This window comes from Diplotaxodon limnothrissa, linkage group LG18 (genome assembly GCF_057381915.1).
Source record: "Diplotaxodon limnothrissa isolate DT_005_m linkage group LG18, D_limnothrissa_male_GT1.1, whole genome shotgun sequence".
Classification (NCBI taxonomy): domain Eukaryota; kingdom Metazoa; phylum Chordata; class Actinopteri; order Cichliformes; family Cichlidae; genus Diplotaxodon; species Diplotaxodon limnothrissa.
This window is the reverse complement of record NC_140613.1, coordinates 28033273-28060947: the sequence shown is the minus strand read 5'-3', so window position 1 is coordinate 28060947 and position 27675 is coordinate 28033273. Positions and strand designations below refer to the sequence as shown.

Below are 27675 nucleotides of genomic sequence, written 5' to 3'. Positions count from 1 at the left end.
TCCAGGCCAGACCTTCGATGCCTTCACACACAGACACACACACATGTCGGCAGCAACTGTGCAGCATCCACCCCCCCCCCCATCAACACCCTGCCAAATGAACGCCCCCTCTTTCCAAAGTAGCTTCCAAGGTCAGCCCTCAACCAGCGCTAGATGGCGCTGCTTCCAAAGAGACACCATCCCACCGCAGCGCGCTCCCACGCCCTTCTCGTCTTGCTTTTATGTTCAGGTTGGTCTGGACTTTTAAAATGAACCAGATGTGTTAAAGCTCCACCCACCAACCCCCACCCCATCTTCCGCAGATTTCTGCAGGAATAGAGCTCAAAATGCTTCCAAGATGTGCGCCACATGGTTTTCATTAAGCAACATGAAGTGATTTCAGCTTCATCTATTCTGGTTTGCGTTTCTTGATTTTTGTGGGTGACATGTAGGCAGTTTGATGAAGGGGCAGCCGCGTAGTGACCAAATAACATTAAAGGGGCGTTCTCTATAAACGATGTGAAACTGAAAAACTAAATGTCCAGTTTCCACATTTTCTCTTTATGCCAAAATAAAAAGAATCAGCTCTGTGAATGCTGAAGTCTCGCTGACAGTCACCAGTTTATTGTTTGGCCCCTTTTAAGGAAGCGTGCACATCTGGGTAATTGGCGTAAACTGCTGGTCCGTGCGCGCTCTGGTACATTGCTTCTCATCAGCTTCCTTAGAGAAAGCTTTACAAACTCCTCCTCCTCCTCCTGCTCCCCCCTCCTCTCCCCTCACCGTGCGCTCTGGTCCTCCTCTGCGCGCTCTTGGGTTTCGCCTCGGAGAAACCTCAGACCTCTGGATCGCCAAAACTTCACGAAATCAGTTTAGAGGTGTGGGGCTTGGGGCCGCAGTTGTTTTTTGTCGGGGGTTGGGTGCCGTGGTTTAGTTGTTCTTTCACAGTTTAATCATGGAGACTCTCAGAAGTCTCCTCGCGCTGCTGTGCGTTTTCATGGCTGGAGCGCAACAGCAGGACCAACGGCGCAGAGTTGCTGGTAGGTTTGCTGAAAACATCTGGTGCTTTCCAAGCAGATGTTCTAGTGCGATTCTTTTGCACTTGAAGTGTGTTTATTGTGTCGAATGCAATGAAGTCGTTTGTTTGCTGTATTTTGATGCACTAACAACCAAGATGATAGAATCCTAGTCCGCTATCGTTTTACCTAATGGTCATGTGAGGTGTTGGCTGTAAAGCAGACTGATATGTGATGTCAGAGTAGCCGAGAACCTCAGGCCGGCTCCCCCACCGAGGTGACAGGAGTCATAGGACAGGTGTTTGTGCAAACAGCCATGTTATAGATGCAGATAGTCTGCTGAGGTTTCCTACCTGTATGACATGATCAGCCAATGAGATGATCTAATGTTGCTCATTATAATGAGCTGTAGGCCTCTGGTGCTGAAGTAATGACTTCTGCTGGTTTCACCAGTGTTGAAGCTGATTGTTAACACGTTTAGAGAAATCTAAGCAGCTAGAAATCACATTAGTTGGATCATTTTTTCGTTCTTCTTCATTTTTTTTTTTAAATCGTGGGATTATATTTGCTGATCACAGTCACTGATTATCTGCTTTGTGAACAGAGTGTCCTGTTGACCTGTTCTTCGTCCTGGATACATCTGAGAGTGTTGCCCTCAGAAGGACACCGGATTCCTATTATATTGACCAGATCAAAAATTTCGCCAAGGACTTCATAGATCAACTCAAAGACATGTAAGAAACACACACACACACACACACACACACACACACACACACACACACACACACACACACACACACACACACACACACACACACACAAATTACCTTCAGTTCTGGAGGAAGTGTTCAGGTACCAGTAAGGAGCACTGTACAGCATACTCGGATACACTGTGGGCGTGGCTACAGGTGCAGAGTCCTTTTGGCCTACCCACCACACCCACTACTTACAGTGGCTGTAGTTGGGGAAATGTAACATAGAGTAACTTTTAAACACCTGGGCTTAGATTTTTTTAATCAAATGACAGAACTCTGCCAATTACTTTTATATGAAATATAATGGGATGAAAGTGTGAAGCAGAATGAAAAAGAAAAACTTAAAGAAAGCCCTCTGACTATGACTGTGATTGAATCTGCATAGTTCTGGTCCACCCCTGCCTGTCTGTACCATGTTTGATTTTAATACCATTGCTTATCCAGGCGCCACCAGTGTGACCGCATCCTGACATGGAACTCAGGAGCGCTGCACTACAGTGACGAAGTCAAACTGGTGAAGGAGCTGAGTGACTTGAATACCGAACGCAATGCCCTGAAGACAGCCATCGACAACATCGCGTACATCGGCAAGGGCACGTACACCGACTGTGCCATCAAGAGGGGCCTCGCTGAGCTGCTCATTGGGTAATAACAGCACGCGCATAGTTTCATCCTGAAATAATAAAGACGCTGACAACATTTCTGAATGTGTTTGCATACGTGTGTACCTGCTTGCAGGGGTTCCCATTACCATGAGAACAAGTATTTGGTGGTGGTGACTGATGGACATCCTATTACTGGTTACAAAGAGCCATGTGGAGGTGTGCAGGAGGCTGCTAACGAAGCCAAGCTACACGGGGTCAAAGTGTTCGCTGTCGCCATCTCACCTGACCAGGAGGTACAACGCATACACACACATACAGATCATTTATTAAACTTTGCACAAATGAAGCCGTGCATTGCTCAAATACATTTTGGGGGAGTTAAGGTTTGGCGTGTCATTTTCACTAATTAGCTATTATAAGTTAATTTTGTTTTCAGAGTTTGATACTTAAATCAGTTTCAGTCTTATTTTCATAGGTTTATACTTACATAGCCATGTGTACATGATAACGGTTATTTGATCTCTGATGAAGACATCTGTTCTAGTTTTTTTAAATTGTGAAATATAAGGGATAAGTCTTATGATTATAAACCAAATCCTGTTTGCAAATGCATTAAGACAGAAATGTCATACTAAGAAGATGTTTTTCTTTGGATGATCTGGTCAACTCAGCTTTCTGATGCCATATGAAGCTAAAGAGCGTAGTCCACTTTTTCTCTTTTTCTCAAGTGTTCAGATAATGAGGTCAGAGTGTTAGCTAAGGCAGCTCTAGGCTCTGCTGGATATCAGTAAAAGCTGAAACTTCTAATATGGCTATATCAGGTTGTAAGCACAGAAGCTCAGTCAGTTAAAAACAAGTATCATTAATCTTAATACCATGTTATGCCAGGAATCTCTGCGTGGTGGATTTCACAATTTTCCTCTACCGGCTAATGTCAGGAAGAACATGTTGGCAGATGTTAATCTTAATCATTCGGATACTAGTGTGGCCAGATCGTAGATAAAGATGTTTGTGTTTGATTTACAGGAAGCCAGGCTGTCTCTCATTGCCACAGACCGCAACTACAGACAGAACTTCACTGCTGCAGATGACCTCAGAACCAGCAAGATGGCAACCATTGAAACCATCATTAACATGATCGTACGTCTCTTCTCTTCTCTTCTCTTCTCTTCTCTTCTCTCTCTCGTCTCTGAACATTGAAACATTTGGATTTCAAACTAACTCCTGGTTTATCTCTTCTTTCCAGACAAATGAAACAAAGGATGTGGTATGTCCAATTATTTATTTATTTATTTTTATTTAGATAAAGTTAACTTCACTGCTTGTTGCATGCTTTGCTGCAGAAGCCGGCCTGGGTTTTCTCATGTTTGGGGCTGAGAAGGCTGGCTAGAAAAAAAAATGTCACCAATAATGTATTTAGTATTTATTTATTTATTGTCATTGTCAAGAACAATGAAATTGCGTTTGGGGCTTCCATACAACCCAAAAAAAAGAAGAAAATAATAAATACCCCTTAAAACCCAAGTGTACATATTTAACCCAGTGTGACTCCAATGCAATAAGACAATCCTTAGCAATAATGTTCGTAGAAATTCAGACAAAGACCTGAGAAACATGACAAAATACAACAATGCAACCCATTCAATATTATTGTACTGTGAGATATGATATCAGATATGATAGTTATCTATTTAAGAAAGAGGGGGGGGGGGGGGGCAGGAGGGGGAAGAGAATAAAGATATGATGCACCAATGCAGACCAGTTCATTGCTATTAAGAAGTTGGATATGGTTATTGTCCGTGAGAGGGGGCCAGAGAGTTCAGGAGCCTCACAGCCTGTGGATACAGGCTGTTGGCCAGTCTGGATGTTCTGGCCTGTATAGACCTGTACCTTCTCCCTGAGGGCAGCAGATGGAAAAGGTGGCGCGCAGGGTGATGTTGGTCCCGCAGGATACTGTGCACCCTCCTCAGACAGCGAGTGGGGAAGATATTGCTGATCTCTGGCAGACTTGTTCCAATAATTCTGCCAGCTTCTTTCACCACCCGCTGGAGTGCTTGCTGATCGGCCTTGGTGCAGCTGGGGAACCACACTAGAAATCCATACGTCAGAACGCTGCTGATGGCACAGTTGTAGAAGTTCAACATCAGAGATCTGGGAATGTGTGCGCTCCGCAGTCTCCTCAGGTAGTAGAGGCGCTGTTGGGCCTTCCGTACAACTGAGGTGATATGGTTGCCCCAGGACAGGTCCTCGGTCACAGTTACCCCCAAGAATTTAAAACTGCTCACCCTCTCCACCGCCTCACTGCCAATGAAGAGAGGCAGATGGTTGTTATGACCCCTCTTCCGGAAATCTACAATGATCTCCTTGGTCTTTTTGGTGTTTAAGACCAAGTTATTGTCGTGGCACCATGACTCTAGTTGTTGCACCTCTGTCCTATAGTTTGTCTCATCGTTGTTGGATATAAGTCCGAGCACTGTAGTGTCATCTGCAAACTTAACAATGAGATTGGACGCGCAGGAGGAAATACAGTCATGGGTGAAGAGAGTGTATAGCAGAGGGCTCAGAACACACCCCTGAGGGGCACCGGTGTTGACCACAAGGGTGGAAGAGGTGTTCTTACCCACTCTGACACTCTGTCTACGGTTAGTGAGGAAGTCCACAATCCAGTTGCACAGAGAGGAGTTAAGTCCCAGTTGGTGGAGTTTGGGACGGAGTTTGTATGGCCGGATGGTATTAAAAGCCGAGCTGTAGTCTACAAAGAGGAGCCGTGCATAGGTGTTCCTATGTTCCAAGTGCTTCAGTAATGTGTGCAGCACTGTGGCGATCGCATCCTCGGTTGACCGGTTCTCCCTGTATGCAAACTGGTGCGAGTCCAGGGATGGTGGAAAAGCAGCTCTGATGTGTTTAATGACCAGTCTCTCCAGGCATTTGGCGGGAATGGGGGTGAGTGCCACAGGTCTGAAATCGTTCAGACATGTGACGATGTTCAGCTCTTGTTTGTTCAAACATATTTTTGGCTGAGTAAATATTAAGCACTGTGCTTTTAAAGAAACAGCCTAACATCTTATTTGTATCTGATGAGCTCTGCTGATTCATTTTGAGTCAAAATGCAGTATTTAAAAACCAGGGTTCTCTGCTGTACTCTTTTTTTTTTTTTTTTTTTGTGCTGCATATTTCAATTCAATTCAGTTTTATTTATACAGCACCAATTTACAACAGTTGCCTCAAGGTCCTTGAGGCAAGTGAACATCTCAGTGAATCTTCACTGAGATGTAAACTTCACTAAACAACTTCACTAAACAGGAAACTAGGAGAGGTCACTGAGGGCACACACTAGATGCTACAGCCACCACATCCAAAAGCTAATTGAGATTACTGCGATTACTATTAAAACTATAATAGCTTGTTTTGTTTTTACCGCTGTGTATGTGAGAGGTTCAGGTGACACCAGAAAACATGGTTTTTTTGTATTTCCAGTGTGATCGCACCCGCCTAACAGCATGTCTTACTTAGATTTGAGCAAAACTAAGTATCCAATCTTCTGTACAGCCATAGACGCACAGACACACTTTTCATTTTTTAAAATCTTTTGTTCTTTTTTTCCAGTGTTGCTCGTTTGACTGCGTTGTAAGTACTACCTTTTTTATTTTATAAGTCACAAGCGTGATTTCTCTTTGGACTATATTTTTGGAGCTAACTTTTGTTTGCCTACAGGCTCCTGGAGGGGACAAAGGACCAGATGGAGAATCTGGCTCTAAGGTGGGATAGCTGTTGGGAAAATTGAGAGATGTAGTTATGTACAGATCTCCAACCGTCCCATTTAAACCTTGTTGACTAACCTCCATCCTCCCCTTCTCTCTACAGGGAGAAATAGGTAGACCAGGGATGCCAGGAGAGAAGGGAGATGTTGGTGATGTGGTAGGTGGCTTCCTCCAATAATAAGCATAAAAAGTATGTGGCATCCAACACTTGGTGCACCTGCTGAAAAAACTGTCCGTTTATCCCATTTCTTTCTTACAGGGCAGGATTGGCGACCCTGGTCCTGTCGGTTACAGTGGAATGAAGGTACAGTGCACTTAATAAAACATGCTGATAGATTGGAGCTGGGATCTAAGGGAGCCTTCATGATATTTTGAAGCAAAGTATTTATTTGTTTTTTAAATTTTCTGCACTATTAAGTAAACTAGAAGGATATTAATCCTGCTCCAAGTAAATTAAGTTTGACTTCTCAAGAGGAGGCAGTCTGGTAACTCTGAGTATGTGTATGTTTGTCTAGTCATGACCGCTGACCTCCAGTCAGTTTTCCCACCTTATCATTCACCTCATCCCCCATGCTGTGTAATAATAATGACGTATGTGTTTCTGTTTCTAGGGAGACCGTGGCCCAAGAGGAGGGAAGGTACTGTCAGATACCCCCAAAATATATATTTTAGTAAGATTCAGTTCTGTGCTTTAATATTCTCGAGTGACTGACTCTGTGTTTGTGTGTTTTCTGCAGGGTGACAGAGGACACAAAGGCTACAAGGTGAGCTAATATTGACTTCTTGTCTTCAGAGAGAGAGGCCGTTGTACCGGCGGTTGCCCTGGAATCTTATGGTTTCCTCTCGCTTTAATTCTTTCTATTCTTTCCATCTGTTCCATCTTCTCAGGGAGACAAAGGTCAAAGGGGAAAGGATGGAATCGACGGACGCAAGGTGAGTAAAGTCCGGCCATCTGATGCGTCCATCTTTCTCCTCTCAGATGTATCCGTTTTTTTAGATGTTTTTGTGTGTTTTCCCCTTTAGGGTGAACCTGGTTTCCCTGGACTTGCTGGCTGTAAAGGCTCTCCTGGACAAGACGTGAGTTTAAATATATACATTGAACCTTTTATGACCTTTAATCGAGCACCATTAACACTCATGGCCAAGTGCAAATGGGAGCTAATCATGAGATCCATGACACTAATTAGAAAAGTTGCAAATGTGCAATCAGATGTGTCGACATTGGGACAAACAGAGTTTATGTTTTGTCTTAATTACACTCCTGAACACTTTAACACACCCTCAGATAAGCCAATGCTGTTTTCAGCGTCTTTGTTTATAGATTAGCCGTTAGCTATTGTGTGCATGCCTAGGAATGTCGCTCTCTTTCTTTTTATTTGGTCCAAACACAAATTCTGCCTGGTATCTCCAGCAGACCACACCATGTGCTCTTTAATCTTTGGCTTAGTTTACATTCTTTTCTGTCAGACTGTTTGGATGAGTCCATATAGCTGTACTGTAAACATACACACATATACATGAGCTTACAAGTACGGCAGCCTCCAAGATGGAGTGTTACCTCAGCTGCTTCTGATCATGCATTGAAACTGTCTCTGTGTTGTGTGTTTCCAGGGCTCGCAGGGAGAGCATGGACCAAAGGGAGACCCTGGCTCTTATGGAATTAAAGGAGAAAAAGTAAGAGAGAAGGAGTTCTGGGTGCTAGAATTTTGTGTGGCCTTTAACGCCCTGTATTAAGGTGCTGTGTGCTCATTCCAGGGAGATCCCGGGAGGGACGGCGAACCAGGACGACCTGGAAACTATGGACCATTGGGCCCAAAGGTGAGTCAGCGTACAGAGAAACACAGAAACGACGAGAGATGACAAAGCAGGAACTTTGATACAGAATTAACCATGTTTGTCGTGACAGGGTGATCCAGGCCCTCGTGGTCCTGACGGGGACAAAGGAGAGCGCGGCGAAGATGTAAGTGATAAAGCTGGATAAAACCAAAAAAAAAATGAAGTTCATGACTTTCACTGTAGCTTCTATAAGTTTCTGCTATGTTTGCATTTCAGGGATTACCAGGGAATGATGGACCTGCGGGCGAGAAAGTAAATATATTGACTTTAAAATGGTGTTTTTGTGTGTGACAGCTACCAAAATGCACGTTACCGTCTCAAAAATCTCTCGTAGGGGCTACCTGGAGAGAAGGGGGAGCAAGGTTCCCGTGGAAACCGAGGCCCAAGAGGAGAACCGGTAAGTGCTGATAAAAGGTTTAACCCCAGTCCCTCACGGGCCTTCACCAGTTCAGCATTTTCTCCTCAGAAATTCATGGGAAATTCAGTTTGGCACGTGTACAGTATAGTGAGTCCACTGTAACCACACTGACCTTAATAGAACAGTTTTTGTGTAATTCCTCATGTACTCCCACTGAGCTGACTGTTTTTTAAAGCCTGGCTCTGTCTGCGTTCCTTGTCTTTTGTTACTGTCTTGAATGCCTTTAGTCTAATTTATACATTTGTTCTTTTCCTTGCCAGGGGGATCCAGGACCCCGCGGAGAACAAGGGAGGGAGGGCACAACTGGCCCCAACGGCGCCCCCGTAAGACAGAAACACTTAAATATGAGCAACCATTCAGGCATTCGAGCAGGCACGAGCAGTTAGCGGCCCTGCTTACAATGCTGCGTGGTGTAGCACGGCACAGCCCCAACTATAAACCACTCGCTCTTTCTCTGGAATTATCCTTTTTTTCCTTTCGTAGGAACATGTTAGTGGCTGCATGCGCACATGTGAGCAGTTGTGCATATTTCATGTTAAGTGGGGATAAACTGGCCAGGTTTTCCAGAAGTAAGACCTGGCTGTGTCCCCGCAGTGCTGCCCACTCCTCCCTGCTTTAACCCCAACTCCCCTCCTCTTATTCTCCATTTTACTCCTCTTCCTGGGAACATCAACAGTCACTCTTTCCCCTCTGACTCAGTTCTTCTCTCCGTCCTCTCAAGCCAAAGCCTCACCATGGTTTTTCTTAATAAGGCACCAGGCAGTGTAATAATAATAATACGTTACAAGCATCAGCTGCGGCAACCTCCGTGATGTCAGAGCGCTCAATGGCTCTTTTGTGCTTCTGACTGTGCTACTTTCCTTGTCAGTGAACACTAAGGAAATGATTAGTATGGAAAACATGGAATAACGGACAACCGGAATAACGGCATAGCATTACTCTACAGGAGTGTTTAACAGTATTTTTTGTGTGTTAACTAGAATATAAAGAAGTGCTGTGGTGTGTTTGTCTTATTGCTTGAAAGTCCAAAACCTAAATCCAAACCTAAATATCGTATACGGCATTTCAGATTGATCCAGATGTTACCAGATCTTAGCAGTGACTTTTAATTGTTTCACAACATCCTACTGAATAATGTTACAATGCAGAGAACATAATTTCTTTTTTCACTGCTCTCCGGGCGATTATCTGCTCACATAGACACAGCGATGGGAAGAGTTGAGTAAATTGAGAAACTTTTCCTCAGGCAAAGACTCATGGGAAGTGTAGTTGTTAAATAGTGACGCTGTTAAAACTTTATTTTTTTTAAAATCCCCCTTTTTGTTATGTACAGTAAAAGTGTTTAAACAGTTTGTCATTAATGTTGTTGTTTTCCAGGGTGAAGCTGGCAAGCCCGGGCCTCCCGGGTACAGAGGAGATGAAGGCCAAGCCGGATCAGAAGTGAGTCCAACAAAACAAATGTACAGGTTATAATGAAAGTGCAGGAGTGTTTGAAGACTCTGGGAGTTTGTTGTTCCTCCATGAGCGAGAGGCTCCTAAATGAACTGCCCTTTATCTGCCAAAGTTAAAACTGTAATTTTACATGAGAGACTTTTTTGGTCTGCCTTTTTGTTTAAAGTTGACGAACGTTAGAAGCAAACAGAGACTGTCTCATACTTTCATGTCATTTACAAAGTAATAGTAAAGATTTGACTCTGTGTTTTCAGATAGCAAAGGCTAAAGTGCTACAAACCCGCTGATGTAGCTTTAAATCCATAAAAATTTTGTGAGTCAGCTTTGTTTTCATTTGTCATGTCTGTTGGTGGTTTGATGCTCGTTATCACCAGTGTTGGGTAAGTTACTTTAAAATAGTAACTTAGTTACATTACTAGTTACTTCTCTCAAAAGTAACTCAGTTACTTCAAGTTACTCGTTACTTTCAAAGTAACTAGTTACTAGGGAAAGTAACTTTGGTTTTACTCAGAATTCTCTTGTTAATGTGTTTCTTCCATAACTTTGCCAGTCTTCTAGCTTGCTTACTTGCCACAAGTGCACTGTGCCACCTACCAATAGAAAGGATATGATAACGTGCATATTTCCACGAGAGAAATCCCACGCCTGGACCGTCATTGACTGCTGCCATGATTCTAGCCTACGTCACAGAGTCATGTGCGCCTTTTACATCCAACACAAAAACTGCAGTCGTGGTGCTTTCGATTGTACTCAGAACTCAGAAATTCTGCCTTCTGAATAGGAAGATGTAAGTAACACCAGACTGCAGATGAGCTGCAAACAGGGCTGGACTGGGAAAGAAAATTGGCCCGGGCATTTTGACTAGAAACTGGCCCACCATTATAGGAAAAATCATAAAGCCTTTGAATGAAAACAAACACTGTTGTGACAGTGATGTACACTGTTTTGATGGTATATATGCATCAATCTATCAATCGTTTGTTGTAAGATTCAGATAATTATTTTTTAAAAGCTAGACATTTTAAATGAGAATAAGAAAGAAAAGTATTTCTTTGTGCCCCCCATTCCCTGTTAATGCCCTACATGCCCCCTTGGCCACACTTTGCTAGATCCGCACCTGCACAGTTACCAGCTGTCAGCTACCTAAAAAAGGATCCTGGGGTTATTTGTCTCTCAGAAACAGTTCATAACTTCCCTTCAACTCATTCATGTCACCTAAAAGGTAAACCTGTTTCTCCATCACCTGCTCAGCTCTGATGATCCAGTAAGGACATCTCCTGGTTTCATCTTCATGTTTCCCTCTCACCAGATAACCAAAACATATCATGACCAGCAGCTTTTTTTTTGCAGCTGTGGCTCCAGCAAACATCAGCTGATACTAGAAATTAATATTAAATAAATTCTAACAACAGCTGATCAAGCTTAAACGTGCTGCTGTTGTTTAGCGCGACATCCGCTGGTTTCCTCTTTCGGCGCAAAGTGGGCGATAAACAAACAAGAGAGAAAAGCCGATCAGCTGATCACTGATCAGTTTCATGATTGAAGTAGAAACGGGAGAGGGAGGGGGGAGAATGAGAGAAGAAGAGGCAGCTGTGCAGCAAAGACAGAATAACTCCAGGTTTGTGTCTTTTTCATTGTAGCTGAATTACGGGACAAACTGTTCCTTTTCACCTCAATAAGAAACGCGTAATATTTTCTCTGAATACCAGACGGGACGGTTGGCAACTCTAATAACTTATGAACAAAATAAGGTTCAACATCATTAACTTCATAGCACCACCCAGCTGTGTAGAAACTCCGTCATGCTAGCTAGCACGCAGTACGGAAAAAGTCAGAATAACGAAAATAAACTCCACCTAAGCTTGGTTTATATCTGACCCAGAGAGACTGCAGGTCATAACTTCTTACCTGAAGTTCAGTTCACACTTGGACCGGCGGCCGCCTCGGGTCTCTTTTCCTTCTGCGTCCCTTTTCCTTCATCCACCTGCGGGCCTCCACCACTTGCTAATGTTACTGAATCTGTGGAAACTCCGCGATGCCACCACACGAAGTAACGAGTAACGACCCTATCTAAATCCCAGTAACGAGTAACGCGTTCCTGATTTTGGCATAATAACTAGTTACCGTGCTCGTTACCACAATAATAACGTAGTTACTGTAACGCGTTACTTAATAACGCGTTAGTCCCAACACTGGTTATCACACAATCTAGGCAGTCAGCTTGCCAGAATCTCTGACAGATTGCAGATACTAATAGTTACTGTTAAGCCTTTATATGGGACTGAGGTGTCTGTTATTAAAACGGATCAGTGCTCAGTATTACTGTCAGTAAAACAGATGCTGCACTTTTGTTTGTGTTTCTTTTCTGATTAATCAAATTTGGTTTTAGAGCTCACTGAATCACATGATTATTTACTGAATCATCACGAGAGAGGCTGCTATTTACTTCCTGATTTAGAATTTGAACTTCCGTCTGATCCCACTGATGTGATCAGGGAGAGTTTTTTTTAGGTGTTTTTCAGGTGGAAATTTCAAGAAATAGAACTGGTTCACAGTCTTGGTCCACACATTAACTCAAAGACACACACACACTCAGTATCTGTCAGCAATATCCAAATGTTTTCATGTTGCATTTCATGTGTTTCTAATCTCATCATTCCTTTCTTCTCTCAGGGACCCAGAGGGCCGAGAGGAATCAAAGGAGCTCCAGGAGACAGAGGCCCTATGGGAGAGAGGGTGAGTGAGAAAGGGGGGAGACAGATGTGTGCTATCGATCATAACTCCGGTCGTGTGTGTGTGCAGATGGATCTGTAAGTGTCTCTCTTTCTTATTTTCAGGGAGCGGATGGTGCTCCAGGAAATGGCACAGAAGGTTGTCATGGTTTCCAGGTAGGTAGTTAGGGCATCTCAAGTGTGGAGCAGCTTTCTCGCTGTAACTATGTATATTTTTGATGCTTATGTGGTTTTATTTTTTAGGGTTATCCTGGGCCCCGTGGAGACCCGGGTGAGCCGGTAGGTTCTTCTTTTTTTTTTTTACATAGGCAATCAGGGCACTCTTTTTTTAATTTGAGATCAGATGTTGGGATGCACGTTTGTTAGAGGCAGCGATTAACTGAGCTAAAATTAATGGGCTTTGTTAGCCCTTTTATCATCATTATCATTTAATCATCTGTCTTTGCCAGTGCTCCCCTGTAACTGTTTATATCTGCTGTGCATTTATCAGGGTGGCAGGGGGACGCCTGGACCCAAAGGAGATGATGGCGAGCCCGGAGATCCAGGCCCCGATGTAAGTCCAACTCTGACTTCTTTTCCCTTTTTGAGTTGCTACTCGCTCTTGATCTCATTTTATCTTTCCTCCTTTCCTTTCTTGGCGCAGAGAGCTGACAGGATATGAGTCACACGGCTACTATTTTAGATATATTTTCATATCTCCTTATTCATTTGCCGTCTTTTAACACGTCTCATACTACAAAGTGACTTTTTGTCTTTTCTGCTTTTCATTATTTTTTTTTTCTTCTGTAGTCTAGAAGTAGACTTTCCTCCTGTTCAGCAGCTGGAAATGCTTTAAGTACTTTTGAACACATTGGGGATGAGGGCTTTGAGCTGATGCAGCTGTGTATATGTTGTTGTCAAGGCTACCAGGAAGTGAGCAGAGACGATGAGGGGACTGCATTACTTTTTTTCTGGAGAGTGTGAGTGTGTGTGTGTGTGTGTGTGTGTGTGTGTGTGTGTGTGTGTGTGTGTGTGTGTGTGAGAGAGAGCGAGAGAGAGCTTATTCCCGTCCCCTGTAACCCCTGGTTCAACTTGGCCGTGTTTACATTTAAATAATTTCACTTCCAGGGTTCGAGTTTCATGGCTTAAAAGTTTCTATCCATACATCGGTGCACCCTGACCTTTTTCTGCAGAACAGTCACACTCTGTGAGCTGTGGATTTACAGTGCCAGATCAGTTTACCACTCATCAAAGCTTTATGTTACTGCAGCCAGAGCAGGATAAGATGCCGTACAATTCACCCAGTCACCCAATATTTTACTAAAATTTGTTTGGTACTGTAGTAATGTTTCAGTAATGTACATGATACATTCACTCTGACAGCAGAGTAATGGGCATATTCTGTTAAATGAATACATGAGGCAACCCAAATTATCTGGTTAGCTTAGCATAAAGCATGAAGACTATAGCTTAACTCAACCCAATGATACTTGTTTGAGGTATGCCAAAAGGGCTGACCTGGTACATAAATCAGCATTCTGCACAAAAGATATATATATATATGAGCTTTTAGAAGTGCTAGTGGGTGCATGCTGTCATTGTAAACCACTTTGAACACACAGGAATTAGTTTAGCAGAATGGGTGCTAAGCTAACCTGTTGTTGCCTGCAGCCTTGTATTTGGACAGTGGTCCAGTGGTGACTGTTCTCTTATCTAGGTTTGGAAAACAAGTCCAGTTAGTTACCAAAATGACGTACCATTTAACAATGGTTTAATTTCCACACCGCACCCTGTATCGGTCCATGACAAAATCGTAGACTAAAAAACCATAGTTAACATAATTAGATGCCATTTTTTGTATATCTCAGTGAACAGAAAGAAGTTATTATGTTCCACTCATTCTCAGAGGCATGCATGCATTTCTGTTTTCTTCTTATGTCTTTCTCCCTAGACAGTGACTTTCTTGTTTCCACATTCTCAGCTGTTCACAAAAAAGCTTTTTGTTGGATGGTGGAAGGCTGTGAACGGCGTGTGGCTTTCCCACCTATTTAAAGTTGTGGCTAACATACTTTTAAGATCATATCCTGCAAAAGGTATGACAAACAGTTGCATCTGGATGTGATCGCTAAATATAACGCCATAAAATCAAGCCTATGATTTGTCTGGCTGTTTGTGTAACTATGGATGATGTAGTTCATGTTCATTACATCCTAGCATTTGAAGTTGAGCAGTAATTGGAGTCACATGCATTGTGTGCACATGTATGTTGAGATATATGTGTGTGTGTGTGCGTGTGTGTGCACACGTGTGTGTTCCTATTAAAGGCTCACGTCTGTTGGCATGTGTGTGAAAAAGCCAGATGGTTGGCAGTACCGTCTCCCCAACAGCCCTCATGTCTCCGCTGTATCTGTCCACTGTAGGTAGATGGTTGTGTTGCAGGAGTGCAGATCTGCTGGTTGTGACTTTACACTGTGAGCTAGTCCCTTTTGCTTACACTGCTTCCTGCCTTACATGTCACTCCCAATCAGAAGGTTTCTAGGACAGACATTTGTCCATTAATGATCTGTAATATTTTCATTCACATTGTTTATGAAGTCGTTTTAAAAAAAGAGAGTAAATACACTTTTATCCAAAATGAGCTGTTTAAAGTACACAAGCACCCACTTTAAAACAGTTTCTGCTCTTCTCGTGTGTTTCAAAGATTTTTTTTTAAAATCTTCTTTTATTTTGGTATCTGCTTTCAGTTTTGGATTATTGTGAAATTCATTTCAGCTGCCTGCCGTCATTCTCAAATTTTTAAGTGTGTAAAAGTATCTGTGGGAACATTCAAATTCAACGATGTGATCATTGTCCTAAATCAATTTGTTTACAGTAGCTCTCACAGCGATCAGCTGTGTGTCAGGGTGCAGCAGCTGCAGGGGCTTTGGCTCCTTTAGCCCGCTGCATAGTTAGATAGCTGGCCATGATGAGACATGGCACAGCACTTCAGTGGATTTCTCCAAGATCAGGCAACAAACTCGTGCTTACAATTTCTGAAACTGTGTGTGGAGCAAGCAGGAATGCATTGTCTTTGTATACACAAAAATAAATGACGGTGCTCCACTTCTCCTTCTCCTCCACTTTTATGATATGAACTACCACACTCGGAGACAAAACTCTTCTGAAGTTTTACATTTATTACTTATTTCCATAGTCAAGCACAGAGTCATAAAAAAAGTAAACAAATGAACACACACACACTAATCAGGTTGTTTTGCAGTCAGGTAATCACTTATACAGTAAGTCAGTATGAAGGTTTTAGTTGGACTCTGGATCTAAAAAGTGTGTGCCACTGCAGCTGTTTCCAGTTTAGACAAAACTATGAGCTGTGGTTATTGTTTAGCAGTGCTTTGCCACACAGCATTGCACGTTCATTGTGATTAGTGTGTAAATCAACTTAGTTTCTTTAAATAGCTTTTCATCCTGTAATTTGAAAAGATTTACAATCATTTATTTCAAAAGAGAAAAACAAACCAAAGGTGTGACCCTTTCTTTTAATCTCCATTCATTTTCTCTTTTTTGACAGAATAACGAACCAGGGCTTCTAGGACCAAAAGGGGCCAAAGGTCACAGAGGGCCCGAGGGCAGGCCGGTAAGAATGACATGGAGTGTGCACGTATGTTTGTGGTGTATGAATGTGTAAAACATAGATTCATGGGCAATGCTGACATATTTTTTCTGTTAATGTTATTTGTGCACTTGATTAGTTAATTCATTAAAACATTAATTCTTCTTAATAGGAAAGAAATACAGACTTAGCAGGCCTTTAAGAAAGTGAGCTAACAAGAGCACAGCCAGCTTTCAACTCTGTCCATTTCCATGTTTCAGACAGACACCACAACACCAAACCACATGCTAAGAGATGGAAAAACAATCATTCCTATGTTTCCTTAAACCTTAAACTTTGTGGTGTTGCTTCATGTGAAAATATAAACAAAGCTTAATCTAAATATGACATTAATCTAAATGATCGCACGCTCTCTGAGAGGAACCACTGAAAAGTTTGCGTCATGTGCTCCGAGTGCTGTTCTTCTCTACAATTAACGGCTGTCTCTCTCCCTCGCTCTCTTTTCCTGTCTTTCTCATTCTGTAATGTGTGTGTGCTAGTCTGGTGTCTTTTACGCAGAAACGAGTGCCCTTAAACAGAGCTTTAATGTCGGCTAAAACATAACAGATGGTTTTCCTACAGTCGAGAGAAGAAAAAAAAACGACTCCCAAAATTCTGTGGCAGTGAACTTTTGGACGTTTCAGATGTTTGCAGAACGACAGTGGCGAGCATGAAATGTGTGGGCGCGGATTGTGGGTTCAGTCATGGTGAGAACCTTGCGTACAGTCAGAGGAGTAACGTCTTTTTCAAAGAAGCCCCCCATATTTTTTAATTCCAACTAAAACACAAAAACTTTCCTCTGTCATCTTGAAGCCAGACCAGATAGACCTTTGGACAGATTTTTAAAAGAAAAAACAAAACAAAAAAAACATAGACATTTTTCAGGAGGATGAATCACTCAAGTCTCCCTATCTCCTTTTCAGGGACCACCAGGGCCTCCCGGACCACCAGGAGCCGATGTGAGTATCAAGATAAAAATTGAAGCAATCCAATTAATGTGAGCCTTCGCCCTCAATTTAGCCGTAGCACCAGAGTGCTAACACACTTAATTCCCCCTTGAGGCTGTGCAAGTTTTGCATCTGCAACTGATACTGTATGTTCAGTCCAAAGCCACACAACCAATTTCCTGAACACAAAACCCCATAGCCGCTCACTGACTTCTAAGTAAAATATCACGTAGTCATGTTTTCATTTTCTTCTCCTTTGGAGCGGCTCAAAAGCAGTCAGGGAGCTGGCTGTGTGTCGTGTTTGTATATTATGTAATGTGATGTAGGTCTGCGGCCATATTGTAATGTATCCTCTGCCTCTCTCTTCAGGATTGTGAAATTCTGGATATCATTATGAAGCTCTGCTGTAAGTTCAAGACTTAACGGTTTGCCTTCTTGAACACCCACTCACAGAATTTAAATTCTTTATGTTAAAGTTTTCTCTGTCATTCATATGTATGTATATATATATACATTACAGTTACAGTGGTGAGTGCGAATGTTAAACATTGCAGATGTTTCAGATAATGAGGTCAGCATATGTACAAGTAATCCCTGTGAGCCAAAAGTTAAGACCTCAGATTGTCAGTTTCAGTCTTGGTTTGTATGATGTCATAAACAGGGGATCTCCCTAATGTGGTCATCTCAGGCAAAGAGCTCTGACTAAGAGAACAGAAGACCTGCTGTTTGAAGCTTCTGGTTGTCAGGATCACCCAGTCAGAAAAAAGGATGGCTTAAAGTCTAACTAAAAACACATGTATAGCCTCTTCGATTAAAAACGAACGTCATCCATTTAAATCTGATTTTTAAAAAGTCTCAGTGCAGTCTGGGTAGTGATGTTGAACAGTTGGAACAGTCTTGGACTTTACATTAAGATAAACAGGGAATTATTCTGTTTATCCTTTTCAATTTGAACCTGATTGTACTGTAACTGAGGAGGAAACCATACTGGGTATTAGTCAAACTGGACATCCATATCCAGCACTAATTTTCCTTGAGAGACCCATCCCAGTATAGGATCTAATCCCCTCCACCATGATAAGGTGATGGTATACAGAGGGGAATTTAGAAACCTACTGTGAAAAAGTAGGTTTGTGAAAAACTGAAAAAGAAAATTGAGGAACCTAGACTTCAGTGGGGTTCAGTGTCATGTAGACTGGGCAACTTTCTCGACTGGAGGGCTGTCTAGGTTGATACACCAACGCAAAGCTGCATGGAACTCAACAATAGTGCCTCTGGTTTATCAAACTGGGGTGATGTTTCTTCTTTTTAAGAAGGGAAAACAAGGTTGTGGTCCAACTTTAGCAGAATCAGCAAACCTCAGCTCTCTGGGATGTTCTTTGTTAGGGTGCTTTTGGGAGAGTCTGTCCATTGGTCGACCCTCAGATCCACGAGGAACAATTTGATTTTCATCCTGGTTGTTGAACATATGACCAACTCCTTTTCTTCTCAAGGATATTGCATGTATTTTATAGACAATAAAATAATAAGATATCCCTCAGTGTGTCCTCTGGGATTGCTTTAGTAGTATGAAGTGTCTGCCCTGCTGTCATGGGCCATTCTGTGCCTATACAACCTTAGTAACAGCTTGGTTTGCATTGCCAAAGGTAAGAACCAGCAGGGTTGCACACAGATTTTAGTTATAAATTTTATGGATAGGCAATTTTTAGTTATTGTCAAGCAGAGAAGGGTTTCTGGTTTTGTGGCCTCGGGATCTCCTCTGCTTTTGCAGTTTATAGCCCAGTGTGAAACAGCAGGAATGAGAATTAGCATTTCCAAGCCTGAGGCCATGGTTCTCAGCTGGAAAAGAGTAGAGTGCTCATTCCAGGTCACAAAGGAGTTGCTGCTCAGGTATCTCAGGGAAATGGACAGATGGATTGGTGTAGCATCAGGAGTGGTGCAGAGTGCTGCCACCGCATCATTGCTTAGGCTACTGCAAAGATGAGGCAGTCCAAATCTCTGCTTAGACTGCTGATCCTGTGTCCCAGACCCTGAAAAGTGTTGGAAAATGAATGAATGGATGTTGCTCCACTAACAGTGTTTAACAAAATAAGCATCTACTGATGTAATATAGTCCTCTACCATCATTCCTTTTTTTAAAAAATCCAAATAAACTTTGTGTTTAAACAGTTATACATGGTTCACAAACATCTGTTTATGCACATCTGCTGGCCATCATAGGTCTGCATCTGAAATATTCTTAAGAGCTTGAAAAAAAGAACACAACTGAACTTAGAGACGCTTCTTCATCACTAAAAACGAAAGGTGGAGAGTCTCAGGTATTTAATGTCTACTGAGTGTTGTCTCCTTTGGAAATGATCCTGAGAGCTGTTGTTCTGCTACTTGACCTGCTACTGACTATTGGTTAATACCATCAGCGGTGTTTAAGACTGAAACTACTGTGAGACCCTGCCCTCCTCTGTCATGTGACCTATTGATGTCACTTGAGGTGAGGTGGGGGGTTGAAGCAACAGTGAAGGGATCTCAAGACAGTGGCTACAATGTAGCAATGGACATAGGTGGCCTCCTTTACTGGTTTTACAAACCATCTGTCTACTCGGTCCAAAATATGAACATTGTCATTGTCCTTTAAGTACAAGTGTACACCTGAGGGTTGTGCTGTTGAATGATGAGAGGTGAAACGTTTTGACAAGCTAAAGAAGTTAAGACAAGCTCTTAAGGCTGCCATGACCTGGATGATGGACAGACATCTGACATACTGGTCTTAGTTGGAGGTTGCTGGTCACTTATGGACTGCTGAGCTGATTGAACTGGCAGGTTGTCATCTTCCTATTTGAACAGGGTCATGACCAAACGTTTGCTTTCGGAGGTTGTAAGTGTTGGATGTATTGGACGGTTTTGTGCCTAGCATGAGAGGATTTTATATTTACCATTGTTGACTTGAAGTCCAAAACCATTGATTCCTTTTGATTTATTCATTGTTCATAACCAGCTGCGCCATTTGGTATATTCATCCCATCAATGCAGCAAAAGTATCATAAGAGAAGTGCTCAAAACACAGCCACAGTCCTTTGGGAAGGTGCCACAAGCATTTTCCTGCTCATTTCTCGTTTCTTCACAACAGGAAAGATGTTAAGGCTAATATCGCTTCCTTTGTTTCCTTTCAACTGGAAATGAAAGCCAGATGCAGAGCAGTGTGGCACAGAAACTTGTAATAATAGCGTTTGAGTTTAGATCATCAGCCCAGAGAAAAAGTAACAGCAGCTTTCATTAGGTCATAATATGGAGTAAACATTGAGGATTGTTTCACTTTTTTTCACAGAGTATTTCAGGTATTTTAAGCTAGTGCTTTAATAGAAGATGGCATTTATTGCATTTTGAGAGCTTCAAGTTTTTAGTTTAAGAAAAGAACAGCTAAAACTGAACCAAAGCAAAGCTTACACAGTCTTAAAATACAAATATGGTGCAGGAAATTGATATAATAGGGCCACTTTAAACAGTTGGCCTTCTTTAGCTCAGTGCTAGGCTAACCCTAATGAAAACCGAAGCAGATTGTATCATGATACATTTATTTCTGCATTTCATTAACTTTGATTTGTGGTTTTTTTCCCCCATGCTCTTCTAATCACCCCCAGCTTGTTGTGGTGAGTTTGGAGTCATTGCCTATATTGTTCTCCACTGTCTGTAGCTACTTTGACGATTAGCCTTTATGAAATTATTCATGTGTGTGTCTCCAGAGTGTAAGTGTGCACCAGTGGACCTGGCGTTCATCGTGGACAGCTCAGAGAGTATCGGTTCTACAAACTTTGCTCTTGCCAAAGACTTTATCATCACAGTCATTGACAGGCTGATAAAAGACCAGCAAGTAAAGGTAACATCCTCCTTTAATTTATCCTCTGTTTTGACAGCATTGCATTTCATATTCTTCACCTTTTTCCTAATCTCTACCACCATCTGTCAGCCACATGCTTGATCTTTGTGGGATTTGTTGTTTATTTAAAATCATTCCAAGAATGGTGCTAAAGCTATTTTTCAGAGATGTTACAAAATGCTCGCCTCGAGAGCAAACCTCAAAATAGAAAAGTGTGAATGAAAGATATTCTCTTGGGTTTGGAACATGCTTTTATGTCTCTCCAGTGACTCTCCTCTCCCAGTTTGGTTGCAATTAGTCAGGATGGGTGGGACACAGAAATGTTGACAGAGGAAAACACACACAGACCAAAACACACAGTCACCATGCAGTGCTTTGGGTTTTTTTCTTTCCAGTTTGCTGTCGACGAGTCCACAGTGAGTGTTGTCCAGTACAGTGGATCAAGAGCCCAAGAAGCTGTCAGACTATCCTCAAGCCTCACCGAATTCAAACAGTGAGTTCACACACGTGTGCGGCAGGAGTCTCTGGCTTTCTTTGTTCTTTATAAATGTACTTTAAGAATTTTGCAGTGCAGTAAAAAATGAGAGAAGGGTAGCATTGCAGATGTTTACGCTGATAACACAAACATTATGCAGGAGCAGGTAATAGATAATAGGTATTGATTTTTCAATAACCGGACATGAACATGGAGAGTTTCCTGTATAACTTAGATTTCTAACTAACAAGGCCGCTCATTCTCTTTCTCTTGATAATATTTTCTTTAAAGTTATAAGACATTTTGGGGTCAACTTGAAAGAAATAGATGCAAACTATAATAGTATATTTCAAATCCCCATATACCAGGATTATTCCCTAAATTCTGCCAATATAAACAAAAGCAGTGGATATTTAAGTCGTTTTTAAAGCGTTTTTAAAGATAATATTAGAAAGTTTGACGAGCAGGTCAGAAGTCCAAAGTAACGTCCCCTGTATGCCTTTATGATGCTCTCAATACAAACAATGGCAATAATGGACAATGAGGGACTTTTCTACCCTAAAAAAACAGCACTATAGATCTGATCAGAAATAGATCTGTCGCTATTAAGTTAAATACACTCTAAGTGGTAATTACTTATCTGGAAACAGAAATGACTGTTTAAATGTATAAAATGAAAGAACCTTTGAATACAGCATGTTGTATATTTTGCCTTATGTTTCAATGCTAAGCACGTTTTCTTTGTGTGTGTGTGTGTGTGTGTGTGTGTGTGTGTGTGTGTGTGTGTAGGGCAGTGAGAGACATGAAGTGGCTAGCTGAGGCCACGTACACAGGCGAGGCCCTTGATTTTGCTTTGAGCAACACAATCAGTGTCATGAGGAAAGAGAACAAAGTCGTTCTCGTTCTCACTGATGGACGCTCTGATATCGACAGAGACAAGACCCCCCTCAACATACTCTGTGGTAAAGGCCTCCAGGCAAGTGTGACACACTTTGAAACACACACTGTAGAAGGTTGAATCACATCCCTGTACAGGCAACCCTAAAAGGTCCCTGCTTCATCTCTAGGTTGGTGGTTTAGGAGTAAAGGACTACTCAGGCCGTGAGCCCAACCAAGAGCAGCTCGACGACGTGGTGTGTAAGAGCGACCCCAAACCAGGCTTTTCCTTCGTGCTGGATAACTTTGCTGAACTTCTCGACGACAACTTCCTGCAGAACCTTACAGACAGAATCTGTAAAGGTACAGCACAGCTCCACATATTTAAATAACCTATGAATGCACTCCTTATCTAGTTATTAGTGTTGTTTTAGCAACACCATATTCACGATATACAGCGATATCCAGGCGTCTGTGTCAGTTGCGGTAACAGAGAAACATTAAAGACTTCTTTGTAGTAACAAAACAACACGCCAGTATCTGATCTTGCAGTTATTTAACCAGCTGGAAACAGTAATTTGGAAATAAACTGACTTATCTTGTGCTTTCTGTTACAGAGAAGAAATGCCCAGACTACAGATGTCCCAGTAAGTCTGATATTATTTTCCAATACACAGTTACACTGGGTTGTATTATGTTTGTACTATTTTACTGGGTTTGACAATGTCTTACATCCCTCATTCAGAAATCAGTTGTTCAAAGCTATTTTTCTATAGCACCTTTCATGCAGGTTAGTGCAGGTCAAAGTGCTTCACAACTGTCAAAAAGACAATAAGGAGGAACAAATAAATTATATAATAAATTAATATGCAGCAGACAAGAAATAAATCTAAATTTGAAATGGCCTATAGGTATGATAAGAGTAAGTCAAATAAAGCTTAAATCAATTTAAAAATAGATATTAAAATATTACATTAAAAATGTAAAAATAAAAATAATCACAAATAAAATAGCAACAAAAATACAAAGTTAAAGATATAGTTAAAAACATAGAAAGTTATTTTAAAAAATCAAATAAAAATATGCGACATCAGTAGGACATGTAAGAAAACCCCAAATCCAATCTTTTCAGCATAAAAGATTTGATTTAAATTTCTTTTTAGAGATTTCAAAAACCTTCTGTTGCTCTTGGGTGCTGCTGCTGTTTTAGCGATGTGGGTAAAACCTCATGGCTGCCTCTAAACATTTTCTTCCTCCACACTGGAACAAGAAAAAGACCTGAAATACTTTATATGCCATCAGCACGTGAGACATAGATACTGGAATAAGGCCACGAGGTGGTTTAAAAACAAGTAAAATGATTTTGAATTCACTACTGACAGGCAGCCAGTATAGACTTCAGAATCAATATAATCTTTCTCTTATCTCCAAATAAATGATCTAACTTCTGCTGATGTAACACATTTTAAGTCGACCAGCTAGCAGGGCATTACAATTATCCAGCTTTGTTGGCATAAAAGCATGTTATCAGTTTCTTTGTGTTACTCAGACTTAGAAAAGGTCGAACAGTTTAAAGCAGAAGGAAGGAGACTCAGTGACAGACCCCACATGAGCTCTGACGTTCAGATCAGAGTCAGCCCTCCTACCTCTATGTTTTGTGCTTAGTGGCTAGAGGTAACTCTGAACGAATTCCCTTTTTCTGTTTCTGTCTCTAAGCTTTAGGCTAAAATTTAATTTTAGTTACTTCTGCCTCTGCCTCACCTTTTCTATATTATTTTAAGGATTGTTTGAAAAAAATACATCTCAACACAGTCACGTTATTCAGTGAACGAAAGTCGAAAAAACCCCAAACCAACAATAAATTAGAATCTGGATGTTAAAGACATCATAAATAAATGCTGTGTTTCTCTCTCCTGTGTTGGAAATCTCTGACCAGATGTGTTGTGTGTATTATTTCTGCTTATATTGCAGTCGAGTTTCCTCAAAGTACCGATATTTTGGTGATGATGGACAGCTCGGCCAGCGTAGGCCAGAAGAACTTTGAAATAAGCAAAACCTTTGCCCAACACTTGGCTGATCGCTTCCTGAACGCAAACAGGTCGCTTGGTGCCCAGATTAGAGTGGGTGTGGGCCAGTATAGTCGGAATGCTCGCTTGGACGCGCCGCTGAATCACAATCTGACGGTGTTGTCTGAGGAAATTAAAGCAGCTACCTTCCAAAACGATGGCACCAGCGTGACCCAGGCCTTGGAGTTTGCAATCAGGACTTTAGCCTCCCGCGGGGATGGATCAGCAGGCAGTAAGAAGCTGGTGCTCTTCTCTGACGGCAGGTCTCAGGGCGTCACCCAGCCTGTCCTGGAGAAGCGTGTTCGCGAGGTGGCGGATGCTGGTATTGAGCTCTATGTCATCTCAGCTGGCACCCAGGTCAGCGAGGCTAACCTGCGCACTCTGGTGAGCAGAGGACGGCTGGCCGACATCACATACGCTCAGCGCCATCTGTTCCGTCTCCCAGACTACCCATCTCTGCTCCGTGGGGTCTTTTACCAAACCGTCTCCCGCAGGGTGTCCATGCCCTGAATGGGGATACACCATACAACAGGACTAATACGCTTTACATTTTTAGTCCAATGAATATTCAGTCTCACTCATTTACAGTACACTGTGTTTAAAAAAGAAAAGAAAGTCGCAAAACGACTAATGATTGTGTGGCAGAAAAAATGTAAATTTCTTCAAAAATTACCCAGAAACCTTTTTTTTTTTTTTTACCCCAACTTGATCCTCCAAGGCAGACCATGTTAGGCTGTGTACAAACCCCGGTGCCTTCGCTGAGATCATAACCAAACGAAGGTATTTGACCTAAACCTCACACTTTTAGAAATTTCTGCCTTGGAGGTAAAGTTCAGGGTAAAAAAGTGCCAAATAAATGGGTAACTCCGGTCCTGGAGAGCCATCAGTATTAGCACGTGTCTATTTCTAGCTTTCATCTGCATTAGGCTGATTTCTACTCAGGTATCCCTGTATCACTGTCAGCTCTGACTTCAGCTTTAAACAAGGCTCTTTGAAACAGCACTTACTTGCCTCTCCAGGACCGGACCTCCTGCCCTTTCAAGGATTGTGTTTAGAGTCTAATGTGGATTCTTTTTTCTTATTTTCATTATAACTCTAGCCACTCTTTCAAGTGGTGTCAGATCTGTTGTGTGACAGTAACGCAAAATGAAGTGACCAATCACAGCTGTGAACTGATTTATTTTAAACTCCACCTCCATGATCTTTAAGTGTTAACTTAGTCCACAATTGGAGAAAACTCACACTGTTCATTATGTCAAAGTTATATTAAATCACCAAAACAGGATGTGACATCAGATAGGCTTATGTAGAAAGCCTGCTTCACCAGAACTCCACAGCTCGACCTTACCTGTGTGGTTCTGTCTGTGAGTATGTGTGAACCCTCTCAGTGTGTGGACATCATTTACATGTGTTACATCATCTGTGTGTTTTACACAGAGCCTCGGGGCGTTGGTCCATAAACAGCTGTGCTATGGTCGCTGGTTCAAATAATAGAGTAATGATAAAAAACTGTTCTTTATTGTCTGTGGAGCAGAAAAGCCTCAGTTTCACACACACATACGCTTACACGCATACATTGGTTCAGTGACCTTGTAATCTGCCATGGTGGAAACCTTGAAAATAAACATGGCACTTCTCACACCTACCCACACACAGAAAAATACACACAGCTTTTTAGATCACCTTAAGTGGAAGTTCAAAGGTGTTGTTATCTTCATTGGCTCAGAGTCACTGAGCTGTTGTTGTTATCTGTGGTGCTACTAGTTTCAGTGTATTAGCCTTCTACCCTTTTTGTTAAAGAAGATATTTTTACCGTGGGGATGCACAGCCGCAGTAGTTTCATAAGAGCTCCTTCAATAAAGGTTGCTGCACCTAAGTGTGATTGTTTTTGTCCTGTACACACACACTCGCAAAGGTAGTTTACAAAGATCCATTCACACATGTTCATGTACCTCTACTGACAATTCTTTGGTTCAGATTAAAACACTGAGGAGAAAAAAAGAATTTTTACATCTCTCAGGTAGTGTTATAAAACAATGCATACATTTACATTGCTATGCAGATGATACTCAATCATATTTATCTGTGAAGCCAGCAATTAGTTAAACTACAGACAAGTCTTCAGTACACAAATGACCGAATTTCCTGACTGAATTTCTCTTCACCTAGACTCCAACAAATTGAGGTTATTGTACCTGAGCCCTAAAAATCTTAGAAAGTGTGGTTTCTAACCAGGTTTCTACTCTGGATGGCATTACCCTGATGTCTGCTAACAGTGTGAGGAATTTTGGAGTCATTTTTGAAAAGCTAGTCCATTTGGGGCAGGTAGGTAGAGTGGTTGCCCCATGATCAGAAGGTCGGGGTTTTGACTCCACTGAACGGCTACCCTGAGGTACCCCTGAGCAAGGTACCGTCCCTACACACTGCTCCCCGGGCGCTGCATTGGTGGCTGCCCACTGCTTCACTGGGTGAATTGGTTAAATGCAGAGGAGTAATTTCCCTATGGGGACTAACACATACACATTATTTGTTACTCATAGGCAGGAATACTGTGATTCATTACTGTCAGGCTGTTTTCAAAGTTCCCTGGAAAGTCTTCTGTTGATCCAAAATGCATATTTCTCCCATATTAGTTTCTCACCATTTGCTCCCTGCTAAATCAGGGAATCAAATTTAAAATCCTTCTCATATACAAAGTCTTGAATAATCAGGCCCCATCATAACTTAAAGATGCCATAGTGCCTTATTATCCTAACTGAGTACTTTGTTGTCAGACTGCTGGCTTACTTGTGGTTACTATGGTATTTACTATGGAGGGTGATCGTGGCCGGTGGCGCCAGTGTCCGGCAGCCTCGCCTCTGTCAGTGCGCCCCAGGGTGGCTGTGGCTACAATGTAGCTTGCCATCACCAGTGTGTGAATGTGTGCATGAATGGGTGGATGACTGACTGTGTAAAGCGCTTTGGGGTCCTTATGGACTAGTAAAGCGCTATACCATTACCAGTTACAGGCCATATTTAAAAGTAGAATGAGAGGCAGAGCCTGCAGCTTTCAGGCCTGTGGAACCAATTCCCAATTTGGATCCAGAAGACTAACCCTAATTCTCACTACTTTTAAGATTAGGCTTAGAGCTTTCTTTCTTTTCTTTTTTTTATAAAAACATACAGTTAGGGTTGGATCAGGTGACCTTTAACCCTCCCTTAGCTATGCTGCTTTAAGCTCAGATTGCTAGACGTCTTTTTCGTACCTCTCTTTTTACTCTT

General features: G+C 42.0%; 1 protein-coding gene across 1 annotated transcript; it reads left to right on the top strand.

Annotated features, from left to right (window-relative positions):
* Positions 1-779: 779 nt before the first annotated feature.
* Positions 780-26282, top strand: col6a1 (collagen, type VI, alpha 1). The gene is made up of 35 exons (XM_085377835.1): positions 780-1016; positions 1597-1726; positions 2195-2395; positions 2489-2648; positions 3382-3495; positions 3602-3622; positions 5962-5982; positions 6070-6114; positions 6220-6273; positions 6376-6420; positions 6728-6754; positions 6854-6880; positions 7005-7049; positions 7140-7193; positions 7728-7790; positions 7872-7934; positions 8023-8076; positions 8169-8204; positions 8287-8349; positions 8631-8693; positions 9748-9810; positions 12496-12558; positions 12660-12710; positions 12798-12833; positions 13045-13107; positions 16099-16164; positions 17103-17138; positions 17496-17532; positions 20762-20770; positions 20864-20997; positions 21393-21490; positions 22262-22448; positions 22540-22711; positions 22966-22995; positions 24320-26282. The coding sequence occupies exons 1-35, from the start codon at positions 932-934 to the stop codon at positions 24922-24924; spliced, it is 3021 nt and encodes a 1006-aa protein (XP_085233961.1). The 5' UTR covers positions 780-931; the 3' UTR covers positions 24925-26282.
* The last annotated feature ends 1393 nt before the right edge of the window (positions 26283-27675 follow it).

Coding starts and splice junctions, on each gene's coding strand:
- col6a1 (XM_085377835.1), top strand. CDS start 932: ATGGAGACTCTCAGAAGTCTCCTCGCGCTGCTGTGCGTTTTCATGGCT. Junction 21,491..22,261: donor AGCCTCACCGAATTCAAACA/GTGAGTTCACAC, acceptor GTGTGTGTGTAG/GGCAGTGAGAGACATGAAGT. Junction 22,996..24,319: donor CCCAGACTACAGATGTCCCA/GTAAGTCTGATA, acceptor CTTATATTGCAG/TCGAGTTTCCTCAAAGTACC.